Here is a 15080-nt window from a genome sequence, read left to right as displayed (position 1 = left end):
CATTGAGAGCTAATCTCGTGGGCTCTGGCATCCACTGCCTGGATGGATCTTGGTTCCTCCACTAACAAGCTCTGTGACCTTGTGTACATGACATAACTCTGTGCCTCAGTATCCCCATCTATAAGATGGGGGACAATAAGAGCACTTAGGCAATAGGGCTTGAGTGAGAACTAAAGGAGTTAACAGACACAGTATGCACCTAGCAAATCCTATGCAATCAATACTGAGTAGTTGCTCAGACCTGCCCCCTCTATCAACATCAGGAACAACACCCCTGAGTTCTAAGCTACTGGAGACACTTTTATACCAACAGCCATGAATGAAAGGAAGCTGAAATGAACCTGGAATGAACCAGAGATAATTCTAGAGGGCCAGGTCTCCTGCTGGTATAACTAACCAAGGACACTTTCCCCAAACACCTACTAGTTCCGAATGACTTAATCTCTCTGTGCCTCAGTTCTTTTATTCATCAGAGGAGATCCTAAGTTTCCTTTTTCATGGGGTGGAATGAGCATCAAATGCAACTAAACGTATACCACCCAGCTTAGTGTGGATTATGACATGACAAACCTACAGAGAAAGCTTCAGACATTTCTTATCCGAACACTGGTCTCAGAGCTGGGAAGGGGTTCCATGCCTTCTCCAGGAAGAATGTCTTAGTGAAGAAGAGGGAGAGAATCACAAGATTTCTTTCTAGTCTTGTCCCCAGACCTTTTTCATATGTCTTTTTTTTTTTTTTTTTTTTTTTTTTTTTTTTTTTTTTGACAGGTAGAGTTACAGACAGTGAGATAGAGAGAGCCGCTACAGCCGGCTCTGCGCCGATCTGAAGCCAGGAGCCAGGTGCTTCTTCCTGGTCTCCCACGCAGATGCAGGGGCACAAGCACCTGGGCCATCCTCCACTGCCTTCCCGGGCCACAGCAGAGAGCTGGACTGGAAGAGGAGCAACCAGGACCAGAACCCGGTGCCCATATGGGATGCCGGCACCGCAGGTGGGGGATTAGCCAAGTGAGCCACGGCGCCGGCCCCTCTCATATGTCTTAAAGCGAATTTGAACCCATGCGAGGATCCAACATTCTGCAGGTTTAACGTCCAGAACACAAAGTGGTTTTTCAAATGAAAAATGCAGAAGCTTCTTTCCGAATTCTGAGTTTGTGGTAAGCGACTGAGAAAGCAGAAGTCTGCTCACTGAAAATGAGCATCTGTTGTAAATCTGATAAAAAAAAATAGTCATAGGTCACATGGTCAGAAATGCTGCTCTAATCCCATCTCATCATATCATGTTGCAGTAGGAGAAATACAGAAGTTAAGTATCTTTCCCAAGATCACACAGCCAGTATGGCCCAGAGGTGGCCCTAGAACCCAGCGCTTTCCTTAGAACTACATTTCCTTGTCAGAATCAAAAGACAGCAAGATTTCTAATAGATTTTTCATATTGCAAATTACAGCAGGTCATGGTGGGTGGGAAATAGAAACACTCAACTATCTATATTTACTTCATTAGGAAAGGCATACATTCATATAGGTTTGGTCAAAACTACCAATAAGGCAGATTTTTTTTTTCCAGAAAACAAGTTCATTTTCACTAATGTTTAAATTGGGATTTACCCCAGATGGAGTTCCAGGCTCCTGGCTTCCACCTGGTCCAGCTCCAGCTGTTGGGGGGCCATTTGGGGAGTGAACCAGTAGACAGAAGATCACTCTCTCTCTCTCTCTTTTACTCTGTGTTTCAAATAAACTGGGATTTAAAATAACAATCGATAAATAAAGGAATCCTCAGAGCACTTCCAGTAATAAACAGCCTTAAACAGTACTGGCAGGGAGTAGCTACCTAATTGCTGAATAAATGCTCCTTACATGTACTTACTTAGCTGGAGCCATGGTTGAATTCAGTCTATCCACAATGGCTTCATAACTGGAGAGTGTAACACTAGTTCTCAATAAGACAACTATTGGTTCTTAAATGACTTCTAAAAGATTAGAGAAAAAGTCACTGGGCTTCTGATATTTTTAAGGTACGATGCTAGACATGAAATTTTCTTCTTTACGGAATCGCTGTCACTCATTCTTTGATGAAGATTGTCGTTAGTGGTGACTACAACATTGCTAAATGTTATTCAATAATGCATAAAAATGATTTTTAACATTACAGATGTTCAGCTTTTCAATGGCGACACTGTCATGTGTTTTCCCCTAGGACAATTAGACACTTTTGTTTATCGCTTGACTACTTGGGAAACAGGGTTAATCATCAACAACACTCACTCACTTATCGAACTAGTCAATAATTCATTGACTGCCCAACTTGTGCCAGATTGAATTTATAGGAATTTGCTCTGGAGTAAACAAACGTGAGAGGTCCTCATCATCTTTTCAGTCTATCCTGGGTACCTAGACTCAGAAGTGGGGCACAATATTTCTTGCAACATTTAAGTGTCACCAATGGCTTATTCTCTATGCAGTGGGGCAATGAGAGTTACAAAACCATTGAGAACTACCCAGTGTTTCAAGTGATATTCTCATGAGGCTGAATTTTGTACATATAAACCCTATTTATATAGCAATGCAGAGCTTCAGCAACTGAATGACACCTTATCACAAGTCCTATGTCTTCCTAACCAAGTATGCAAAAAGACATTGTGTGTGTGTTTGGGGGGGCTGGTATAGTAGTGAAAAGGGGTAAGTCACCGCTAGTGAAGTCAGCATCCCACATGAGTTACGGTTCAATTGCCTGCTGATCCACTTCTTATCCAGCTCCCTGCTAATGCAGCTGGGAAAACAGTGGAAGATGGCCCAAGTGCTTGGGTCCCTGTACCCTTGTGGGAGACCCAGATGGAACTTTTGGCTCCCGGCTTCGGGGTGGCCTAAATCTGGCCATGGTGGCCCCTCTGGGGAGTGACTCAGTGGATGGAAAATCTCTTTCTCTGTCTCTCCCTCTCTGTATTCATTCTACCTTTCTTTTTCTTTCTTTCTTTTTTTTTTTAATTTTTATTTGACAGGTTGAGTTACAGACAGTGAGAGAGAGAGAGACAGAGAGAAAGGTCTTCCATCTGATGGTTCACTCCCCAAAATGGCCGCAACGGCCGGAGCCACACCGATCCAAAGCCAGGAGCCAGGTGCTTCCTCCTGGTCTCCCATATGGGTGCAGGGGCCCAAGCACTTGGGCCATCCTCCACTGCCTTTCCAGGCCACAGCATTAGAGGAGCAACCGGGACTAGAACCCGGCGCCCATATGGGATGCCGGCGCCACAGGTGGAAGATTAACCTAGTGCACCATGGCACTGGCTCCTCATTCTGCCTTTCAAATAAACAGAATAAATCTTTAAAAGAAACAAAAAAAAAACATAGTGGCTTTGTCAGTGTTTGCAAATAAGAACTCTCTCTTCCTGCCTGTGAGGGAAAGATCTAGAAATAGAGGAACAGTGGCAGAGAGGAAAATGTGTACCTAGGGAGTTGTTACGGGAGCCAAACACATCATTGGTGGAAAGAAATTTCTCCAGACAGTGTGGAGGGGAGCTCCATTCAGATCCAGCAGGGAGCCCTCAATTAACAGGAACTACCCAACCTTCAGTGACTCACTTTTACCAATCAATAAATCCACCTACGTGTGTTCCACAGTTGAGGCTATGTTCTCATAAAACTTATTTACTCCTGTGGCCATGGTTCAGATGATATTCCTTATGCGGAATGTTCTTGAATAATAATACATCTTAAGAAATTATTTGAAAGTTGCTTCACCCAACAGCCTCTAATTCTTTATCATCTACCTGATCTTGTAGAATCTCTTGGGATTGTCTCCAGTCACATCCATATTAACTAGACAGATAGAACATATTGTATTCTCAATTCATACAAGTCAATTTTTATAAATTATCTAACAGTTATAGTGCCTTAAAAATCATGTTATGTAAAAGTTCTAAATTCTTTTTTTTTTAAAGATTTATTTATTTATTTGAAAGTCAGAGATACACAGAGAGAGGAGAGGCAAAGAGAGAGGTCCTCTATCCGATGGTTCACTCCCCAATTGGCTGCAACAGCTAGAGCTGCCTCAATCCGAAGCCAGGAGCCAGGAGTCAGGAGCTTCTTCCGGGTCTCCCATGCGGGTTCAGGGGCCCAAGGACCTGGGTCATCTTCTACTGCTTTGCCAGGCCATAGCAGAGAGCTGGATCAGAAGTGGAGCAGTTGGGACTGGAACCAGCGCCCAAATAGGATGCCGGCGCTTCAGGCCAGGGCGTTAACCTGCTATACCACAGTGCCTGCCCCAAAAGTTCTAAACTCTTTAATGATTCTTAGGCCACCCCATTTAGAAGAGAGCTCCCAAGAACTGACATTCATGCGAAAGAGTTTAAAAGAGTTCTGCTCTTTATTACATCCTCAAGACAGACAGAATTTAGCCTACAGACCTACAAAAGAAATATCAGGAGTTAAAAATTTGCATTCTCATTATCTTTCCATTAGCAATAGAGCAAACAAGCAATCAGGGAGACTATTTCATTGGACCATGGCCAACTAGACTGGGAAAAATATCACAAAGGGTAATTGTGTTTCTCACAGAAGGCAGGACAGCCAACTACAGTTTGTGAAATGTTTTCCTAACTTGGTAAGTGCTGCGTTTTCTGTACAGGTGTCTGCTCATCAGTCCACCTTGGAATTCTTAAGGAAACCCAAGTCTAAGAAAAGGCTGAAGGGAAGGCCTTTGGTGCTGGGGGCATTGAAGTTTCACCATAAAATTAGCCACAAAGTCTGCTTTGAAGCCTTGTGCCTCTGGCCAAGATGGAGTAATAGGGAATGAATATATCCTCTCATCTAAAAAACAAAAACAAAAAAACTAAATGCCAGACAAAACATACAAAACAACAGTTTTCAAAGCGCTGAGCATCTGGCAACAAAAAGACAGTGAAACTTGAACAGGGGGAGCTCCAAGCTTGGCTCCACTTACTGTCAAAAGAGGGCCTCAGGCTGTGGAGGGGAAACACAATGAAATACAGCATGAAACACAATGAAATACCCGGAGCTGCGCAGGTGGAGCTGAGAGACCCAGCAGATGAAAATACACAGGATTTACAGAACAGGGTACTGGAGAAAAGAGAGCTTCCCAGAGAGCCCTCGGGAGCTGCGGAGGGCCTTCCTTGAGTATTCCGCAGTGCACTGACCCCTGCATGCATGAAAGGAGACCCCCAAAGTTGGGGAGCCTCTGAAAGGATCAGGGGGAGAAGTGCCTGGTCCTCACACAAGCTGGAAGCCAACTCTGTTTCTACTGTTCACACCGAAAACCTCATGTCCCAAGAAGAACTGAAGAGAGTGCTCAGGAAGGAGCTGGGAGAACAAACATCACACTGGGCCAGCCCAAGAGATTTGCAAAAAAATAAAATAAAATAACGTGGAGCATTTAATCAAAGAGGCATGCAAATAGGTAAAACACACACTAAACAGTAAAATCAATCAATAGAAATCAATAGAAACCACACAGAACTGACACAAATAGTTAAAAAAAAAAAAAAAAAAAAAAAAAGAGGGGGCTGGCGCTGTGGTTCAGCAGGTTAAAGCCTCAGCCTGCAGTGCTGGCATCCCATATGGGCGCAGGTTTGAGTCCTGGCTGCTCCACTTCTGAGCCAGCTCTCTGCTTTGGCCTGGGAAAGCAGTAGAAGATGGCCCAAGTCCTTGTGCCCGTGCACCCGTGTGGGAGACCTGGAGGAAGCTCCTGGCTCCTGGCTTCGGATTGTTGCAACTCTAGCTGTTGGAGCCATCTGGGGATTGAACCAGCGATGGAAGACCCCCCCTTCTCTAGCGCTTTCAAATAAGTAAAATAAATTTTAAAAACAAACAAGGAAACAGGAACATTGAAATAATCATTGTAACTCTATTTCACATGTTCAAAAAGTTAGTCACATGCAAGAAGTAAAAAAGGGGGCCGGCGCCGTGGCTCACTTGGTTAATCCTCCGCCTGTGGCGCCGGCATCCCATATGGGCACTGGGTTCTAGTCCAGTTTGCTCCTCTTCCAGTCCAGCTCTCTGCTGTGGCCTGGAAGGGCAGTGGAGGATGGCCCAAGTGCTTGGGCCCCTGCACCCACATGGGAGACCAGGAGGAAGCACCTGGCTCCTGGCTTCAGATCGGTGTAGCTCTGGCCACGACGGTCATTTGGGGAGTGAACGAACAGAAGGAAGACCTTTCTCTCTCTCACTCTCACTGTCTAACTCTATCTGTCAAATTAAAAAAAAAAAAAAAAAAAAAAAAAAAGGCGTAAAAAAGATCCAAATCTAACCTCCCAAAGAAAAAACTCCAAAATACTGGATGGGATTAAAAAGAAAAAAAATGAATAAACTTGAAAATAGCAATAGATACTACTCAGGGACCAGTGTTGTGGTGCAGCAGTAAAGCCACCACTGTGACACCAGCATCCCATATGAGTGCCAATTTGAGTTCCAGCAGCTCCACTTCTGATCTCGCTCCCTGCTAACGCACCTGGGAAAGCAGCAGAAGATGGATGGATCAAGTACTTGGGCTCTTGCCATGCAAGTGGGAGACCTGTTAGAAACTCCTGGCTCCTGGCTTTGGCCTGGTCCAATCCTAGCTATTGTGGCCATTTGGGGAGTGAACCGATGGATTGAAGATCTCTCTCTCTGTAACTGCCTTTCAAACAAATAAATCTTTTTTATAAAATGAGAATGGTGAAGTGTCCTCTCAGAAAGTACTTGCCCACTTTTCTAAGAAAAAAGAAAAATAAACTCCTAAGCTTCCATCTTAAGTATTCTAAAGGAACTAGAACATAAAGGGCAAATTGAAGTCAAAGAAAGTGATAATGATTGTAACAGAAATCAGAGATAGCAGAAAAAAAAAAAAAAGAAAGAAAAACATTGAAACCAAAAGCTGGTTCTTCAGGAAGCCCAATAATTGATAAACTTTTAGCCAGATTGACCAGGGGGTAAAATACAGACAGCATTATTATTATCAAGAATGAGAAAAGTAACATCAGTATAGATTCTGCACATATTAAAAGGATAATAAGGAAATACTATGAACAACCGTGCTGTGAGTTTGACAACTTGAATGAAACAAATGCCTTGAAAATAACAAACTGTTGTACCTCACTCAAAAAGACATAGGTATCCTGGGGAGTGGGTGTTTACCCAGTAGGTAAGATGACTGTATACCACGCTGGAATGCCTGGGTTCAGTTCCCAGCTCTGGTCTCAATTCCATCAGAGGTGATGGCTCAAGTAACTGGGTTTCTGCCACCCACTTGGGAGACTTGATTGAGTTGCTGGCTCTTGGCCTTGCCCTCGCCTAGTTTTGGCAGTTCCAAGTAATTGGGGAGCAAACCAATGGATGAGAATTCTCTCTTGCTTCTCAGATAAACAAACAAATAAAGCAATTTGAAAGCAAAAAAAGAAGGTGTAGGTATCTGGATAGCCCTCTACTAATATAATGGAATTTGTAGTTAAAAATCTTCCCACAAAGAAAACTCCAAGTATGGATGATTTCACTGCTAAATTCTACCAAATATTTGAGGAAGAAATTAATATCAATTCTTCACAAATTAAGCCATTCTATGAACAACACTACTCTAATACTAAACCTACAAATTATTACAATACATAGAATAAAACAAATATCTCTCATGGACATAGATGTGAAAAGGCTAAACAATGTTCTGGCAAATAAAGCTGCCACTTGCAAGGCTGTCCTCCTATATCAAAGCGCCGGTTGAAGTCCTTGCTGCTCCAGTTCCAATCCAGCTCCCTGCTAATGTGCCTGGGAAAGCAGTGGAAGATGACCCAAGTGCTTGGGCCCCTGCCACCCATGTGGGAGATTCAGATGCAGTTCCTGGCTCCTGGCTCCTGGCTTTGGCCTGGCCTAGCTTTGGCTGTTGCTGCCATTTTGGGGAATGAACCAGAGTATGGAAGACATAACTCTTACCCCCAGTCTCTGTCACTCCACCTTTCAAATCAATCAATATTAAAAAAAAAAAAAAAGTGACTACATCATGACCAAGTACAGCTTATTTCAAGTTGGTTTAATCTTAAAAAGTTAGTCAGTATAATTCACCACTTTAATAAATTAAACAAGAAGCACCATTTGATCATTTAACAAAATTAAAAACTCTCAGCAAATATCCTACAATACTCAACAAATCAGAAAGAAAAGGGAATGCCCCTAACCTTACAAAGATGATCTGGGGGCCGGCACTGTGGAGCAGCGGGTTAATACCCTGACCTAAAGTGCCGGCATCCCATATGGGTGCCGGTTCAAGTCCTGGCTGCTTCACTTCCGATCCAGCTCTCTGCTATGGCCTGGGAAAGCAGTGGAGGATGGCCCAAGTCCTTGGGCCTCTGCACCCACGTGGGAGACCTGAAAGAGGCTCCTGGCTCTGGATCAGCTCAGCTCTGGCCATTGCGGCCAATTGGGGAGTAAACCATTGGATGGAAGACCTGTCTCTACCTCTCTGTGTAACTCTTTCAAATAAATAAATCTTTAAATTTAAAAAAAAAAAAAAAAAGATGATGTGAACGCAGAGCCCACATCATACTTAATGATGAAAGACTGGGTATTTTTATCCTACGATGAGGAACAAGAGAAACTTCTCTTCTTATCGAATTCAAAAAAGCTACCAGAAATAATGAGTTTGGTAAGATTGTAGGATATAGAATCAATATATAAAAATCAACTGTATTTCTATACACTAGCAATGAACATTCAGAAATTAAAATAAAAAGACACCATTTACAATTGCATCAACTAATAGGAATTCTTAGGGGCAGATCTTTCAAAAGACATATATATACACAAGAAGATATAAAACATTATTGGGAGAAATGATAAAAGGTCTAAAAAAATGCAGATATACACTTGTCCATGGGTCTGCTGATTCTACATTGTCAGTTCTCTCCACGATATTCTATGGATTTGGGATAATCCTAATCAAAATAAAAATCCAAGCTTGTTGGAAAATTCATATGGGAACCCAAAAAAACTATAAAAACAGTTTTGATAAGGACAAAGTTAGAGGTTGTTCTGACTTTAAGATACATAATAAAGGGGCCAGTGCTGTGGCGTAGAAGGCTAAGCCTCTGCCTTTGGCACTGGCATCCCATATGGGCACCAGTTCATGTCCCAGCTGATCCACTTCTGATCCAGCTCCCTGCTAATGTGCCTTGGAAAGCAACAGAAGATGGTCCAAGTGCTTGGGCCCCTGCTCCTACATGGGAGACCCGAAGGAAGCTCTTGGCTCTGGGCTTCAGTCTGGCCCAGTACTGGACTTTGAGGACATTTGAAGAGTGAACCAGATCCATGTCTCTGTCTCTCCCTCTCTCAGTAATGCTGCCTTTTGAATATAAAAAAATAATAAAAACACCAGCCCTGGTCCTTCATCACAGGCAACTGAGGTGCTACTTGAAAGCACGAGGCCTCCTGGGAGTCGAGGTGGTGCAGGTGTGCAGGGACCTAAAGTCAGGGTGGGAACCTACCTAAGATTGGTCCTACATTAGCGTAAAGTTAGCACACATCCTGCTACCAAGGATTTCTGGTCTAGGAAGTTTCCATCACAATCCAGCTGATAGGTCATTATGTCCTTCTGTGGTGTCCTGCAAGGTGTATTAGCTGTGTTGGGAGTAGCTGTCATTTGTGGGTGAACTGCTGTGGGCTAGGTTGGGCCAAAATTCATACCCCAGGCTCTTGTCTTTTACTTAGAGAAGAATAGTAAGTGCAGGCACAAACAAGGCATACCGTGTGGTAAGGTTTATTTAGAAAGTGAGAAGAATCCACAGGCACATGAAGGCTGCATTTAGGGGAGTGGCCCAGGAAAGGTATAAAGGGGAATTTCATACCCTGCTCTACTCGTCCAGAGTGAGCAAGGTAGAGAGAGAGCCCCCTCCACTTCACCAAGCTTCCTAGGAGTTTTGAGAAGGGGAGTGGTTACATAATCCTGTCCCCAGGCCCCAGGTCAGGGGAGGTGCTTCTTGGGCAGGTGTCATCTGATTTGACAGGTGGTTGATAGGATTACCTGGGTGGGGGAGGCGTGGCCTGCAGCTCATGAACATCTATCTATCTCCCTGACTTTTCCCACATCAGAACCAGGTTCCTCTACGGACGTTCGTCCTCACTGCTGAGAACCTGGGACATGTTGCCATGGTTGTCTTTGTGAGGGAGGAAATGTCAAGAGCAGAGGGCAAAGAAGAAGACTCAAGGCAAGCCCATTTCTCATGGCCACCGCAGTCCTGCTGGGGGCAGGGCCTGTGGGCTCCTTACCTTGTGCACGCAGGCCTTGGCATTCAGGAAAAACAGCTCCACGGTCGTTTTGTCCTTCAAAAACGATATGCTCTCAATGTAAAACCTGCAAAATAGTGCAGAAATCCATTTCTCATATTTCTCTCCTCTCACATGATCTCATCTCCTCATTTAGTGTTCCCTAGAAGCAACAGTGAATTTTGAGTAGCAAGGGGATGATGTACTTTCTTTTCCTTTAAAAAAAAACCAAACTTTTATTTACTTGTTTTTATCTTATTGGAAAGGCAGACAGAGAGAAACACAAAGATGGACAGATACAGAGATCCATCTACTAATTCACACCCCAAAAGTCTGTAACACCCATAGCCAGGGCAGGGCCAAGCAAGCCAGGAGTCAGGAACTCAATCCGGGTCTCCCACACGGGTGGCAGGGACCCAAGTCCTTCAGCCATCCTCACCTTCTGCCTCACCGGGTGTACCAAAGCAGGAAACTGGAATCAGAAGTGGAGCCAATGGGGTCGGCGCTGTGTCGCAGCGGGTTAATGCCCTGGCCTGAAGTACTGGCATCCCATATGGGCACTGGTACTAGTCCCAGCTGATCCTCTTCCGCTCCAGCTCTCTGCTATGGCCTGGGAAAGCAGCAGAAGATGGACCAAGTCCTTGGGTCCCTGCACCCGCATGGGAGACCTGGAAGAAGCTCCTAGCTCCTGGCTTCGGATCAGCACAGCTCCAGCCGTTGCGGCCAACTGGGGAGTGAACTAGTGGATGGAAGACCTTTCTCTCTCTCTGCCTCTCCTCTCTCTGTGTAACTCTGACTTTCAAATAAATAAATCTTGAAGGAAAAAAAAAAAGTGGAGCCAGTACTTGGAACACACTCTGATATGGGATGTAGGCATCCCAAGGGTCATCTTGACTGCTGAATCAAATGTCCATGCCCTTTTGTTTTCCTTGTGAAAATAAATCTGTACCATATTTTATGTATGCGCATTACGTGGGTGTATGCCCACATACCTGCAGATAAAATGTTTTTGTTGGTTAGAAAGTGAGATAAAGAGAAACCCCCGAGTGTCCAGTGTAATTGCAAACACACATTACTCATGTTGCTCCTTCTTTGACAAACAAAGGAGTAGCAACAGCTTCCAAACAAAGCCTGGATGAGCTCTGAGTGGAAAGGGCTGAGCAAAGCACTGCTGACCCCAGGCCTGCTTGTGGCTCAGTGGCTTTCAGCTCCCTCACCCCCATCTACCAAGGGAGTTTCAATCACACCCGCCCTCCCAGGCTGGTCCTGGGCTGGGAGCCAAGCTCTGTGCAGCCCTCAATCACGGCCTTTTCTCATGCAAATAAGGGTATTGGGTTGGGGTGGGGGTGCTTATCGGGCCTTCCACTCTCTATGATTTTGTTTGTTTAATCTGTGAGCCCTCTCCTAGGAGGGCTCTGACAGCTCTATGGTGGGGAGGAGACCAGGCTGGGTGCCCAACAACTCTGTTTTCATAATCCCATTCTGATGAGGCCGGCTGGTAAAGACCGGCATTGGATGGTGAACGAGCATGCATGCTGGGGCCCCAAAGTTTCCCTCCAGTTCTGGAGCCTGGCGTGATGAATAATGCATGAAGAGACGCAGTGCTGCAGGGCTCAGGCCTGGAAGGGAAGATGCTCCTACACTGCTGAAAGTCAAGGCAAACTTAAGCGTGATAGAGCTTGGGCATTTGCTATGCCCCACCCACCAACCGCAATGAAACATCTGAATCACAAATACAGCTAGCTGCAAAGGCCCTGAAAGCTTTTATCACTGACATGGTAAACTCACTGGAAAAATTCCACCCCTTAACCTTGACTCATCAAGGGAAGTTCCTGAGGGAGAATGGATCCTTTATATTTTTACTTTATCTCAGTGATGAGTGAGATTAATGAAGACTAAGGAGGATTACATTTTGAGAAGAAAAATGTAAGCAAAAAGGCAGTGAAGGAAATAAAAATGGGGGGGAGGGGACAGGCTTCGGAATCAGAAAGAAATCTGTGCAGGAGCTTCTTTGTGTCTTCTAAACTGAGAGTCATGAATATGTTTTAAAGTTATTTATGTATTGATTTGAGAGGGAGAATGAGAGGTGTGCTTTCTGATGGTTCACTCCCCAAACACCTGCAACAGTGGAGACTAAAACCAGGAGCTGAGGATTCCATCTAGGTCTCCCACGTGGGTGGCAGGGACCCAGTTACTTGAGCCATCTCTGTTTGTCTCCCAGGGTCTGCACTGGCAGGAAGCTGGGGTCAGTAGCAGAAGCCAGGAATTGAACCCAGGTACCCTGATGGGATTTGGGGTATCTTAACCTCTAGGGTAAACACCTGCTCTGGGCCATGACCATATTTATATCACAGGTCTCTAGAAGGATTAACTTGGACAATACACATAAAACACTCAAAAATATTAACTATTCCTAAAAAGTCCTCCCCCTCCGCTGGAACTGAGAGTTGTGTGGCATGGAGAAGAAAAGCCACCAAAGCTTTCTGAGTCTCAGACTCCTTGTCTATAAAATGGAGACCTGAATGCCTATCTAGAAGGGCTGTTACATCATTTAAATAAATCACATTATACAGTCACATGCCCTACAATGGTGGCCTGATAAGATTGTATCGCCTGGTGATGTCACAGCTATCTTAGTTTGTGTATATTTGTACAATGATGAAATCACCTACAAATACATTTCTCAGAACATATGTTGGTCATTAAGGAACATATGACGGTATGTGAAATGGCAACCACAGTGCTTTGCACCCAGTAGGGTGTCCGGAGATTGTAAGAATTGAGGCTTGGCAAACCTTGCATGATTTTACAAAGACTTAAAGGGCATAATGAGATTTGAACTGTATCTAGGCAGGCATGGAATTCCGTAACATGAAAAATCAGAGTAGAGAAAATATGGTAAATAAACAGCAGCTTTTGTAGGTGATATGAAACACATTCATAATTTGTTACCATTTGGGGGTATTCTACCAGCAGCTAAATCCTTTCCATCCTGACCACGCTGCGTGGGCCAAGCACAGTCATCTGGCTCAGGAGATGGTGGGGTGGCCTGGAAAGGAGAGATCTCTACTCAGCAGGGGCTGCTTCTATTGGACAATGAGCTGGCAAACCAACCAAAGAGGTTCTCTTAGAAAGACTGAGAGATGGGTGGAGACAGAGAACCGCTCTAAAAAGAAACCATGAAGTAGAGAGAGGGGAAAATCCACTGCAGGAGCTGACAAAGCAGAGTGGCAGAGCTGCTGCGATGACAGACACCACAGCGAGGAGGACCAGGGGGCCGTGCTGCTGAGATGGCCTGTGCTGCGACTTCCTTGCATCTCAAACAACCCTTGTTTCCTGCTTTCTTGGCTTTCTCGAGAGTTCTTTATCCTTATCAACCAAGATACTAGGAGGAGGTTTTCAGAGGGCAGCCTGAACGGGTAGCAGCAGGATCTCAGCTGACCTTCACCGAGCCCTCCGTAAGAGCTGCGCAAGGTGCTGAGTGCTTTCCTTGTATTCTTTCATTTAATTCCCACAACAACCTGGGGTGGGAGATCCCTGTCAGTACAGCATTTCACAGAAGCAGACATAAAGTTTTCGAGGGCTGCCCGTGTGGCAGCCTCTTGATTTGGGACCCTTTGACTATGTGGACAAGGCTGTTAACCAGGACCTTCTCCCAGGCTACCTCTTCTAGTTCCCTCAGTCGGCACCTACGCTGAAGCCAAGCCCTCAATACTAATCACTATAATAACAATAATTGTGGGTGTCACAACCATGTCAAAATATAGGCAGAGAAAGGTCAGCACTGTGGGGTAGCAGAGAAAGCGGCCGTCTGCAGTGCTGGCATCCCATATGGGTGCCGGTTCGAGACCTGGCTGCTCCACTTCTGATCCAGCTCTCTGCTATAGCCTGGGAAAGCAGTAGAAGATGGCCCAAGTCCTTGGGCCCCTGCACCCGTGTGGGAGACCCGGAGGAAGCTCCTGGCTCCTGGCTTCAGATCGGCACTACTCTGGCCATTGCGGCCATTTGGGGAGTGAACCAGTGGATGGAAGACCTCTCTCTGCTTTTGCTTCTCTCTGAACTTTGACTTTCAAATAAATAAATAAATCTTTTAAAAATATATATGGGGGGCTGGCACTGTGGTGCAGTGGGTTAATGACATGGCCTGAAGCGCCGGCATCCCATATGGGTGCCGGTTCAAGACCTGACTGCTCCACTTCTGATCCAGTTCTCTGCTATGGCCTGGGAAACCAGTAGAAGATGGCCCAATTCCTTGGGCCCCTGCACCCACGTGGGAGACCCAGAAGAAGCTCCTGGCTCCTGGCTTAGGATTGGTGCAGCTCCAGCCGTTGCGGCCAACTGGGGAGTGATCCAGCAGATGGAAGACACTTCTCTCTCTCTGCCTCTCCTCTTTCTGTGTACTCTGACTTTCAAATAAAATAAATAAATCTTTAAAAAAAAAGACTTATTTATAAAATATATATATGTATATATATGCAGAGAAACAAGACTAGAGTGATAGTCACTAATCTGTTAACACACACAGAAGTATACTTGTTCTCTGTTACTTCAAAATGCCGAACCAGTACCCATGGACAAAATACAGGAGGTGACAGATTTTGAATTGACCCATGAAGTACCATTTAAACGGTGCTTTTCTTTTATTTATTTAAAAGGCAGACAGACAGGATGTGAGAGACAGAGATCTTTCATCAACAGGTTCACTCCCTAAATGCCGGCACTGGCCAGGACTGGGTCAGGTTGAAGCCAAGACCTGAGAAGTCAGTCCATGTCTTCGACATGGGTGGCAGGGAGCCAATTACTTGAGTGATCCCCTGCTGCGTCTCAGAGTGTGTATGAGC

At 44.9% G+C, this 15080-nt stretch overlaps 1 protein-coding gene across 4 annotated transcripts in view; it reads right to left on the bottom strand.

Annotated features, from left to right (window-relative positions):
• FRMD4B (FERM domain containing 4B) overlaps positions 1-15080 on the bottom strand; it is a 365908-nt gene that overhangs the window by 97582 nt on the left and 253246 nt on the right. For all 4 annotated transcript variants that reach the window (XM_051851478.2, XM_002713308.5, XM_051851477.2 and 1 more), the window contains one exon: positions 10243-10327. In XM_051851478.2, coding sequence (XP_051707438.1) covers positions 10243-10327 — 85 coding nt within the window. The remainder of the gene's footprint in view (positions 1-10242; positions 10328-15080) is intronic.

This window comes from Oryctolagus cuniculus, chromosome 10 (assembly GCF_964237555.1).
Source record: "Oryctolagus cuniculus chromosome 10, mOryCun1.1, whole genome shotgun sequence".
In the NCBI taxonomy this organism is placed as follows: Eukaryota; Metazoa; Chordata; class Mammalia; order Lagomorpha; family Leporidae; genus Oryctolagus; species Oryctolagus cuniculus.
This window is presented reverse-complemented; position numbering and strand designations above follow the sequence as displayed.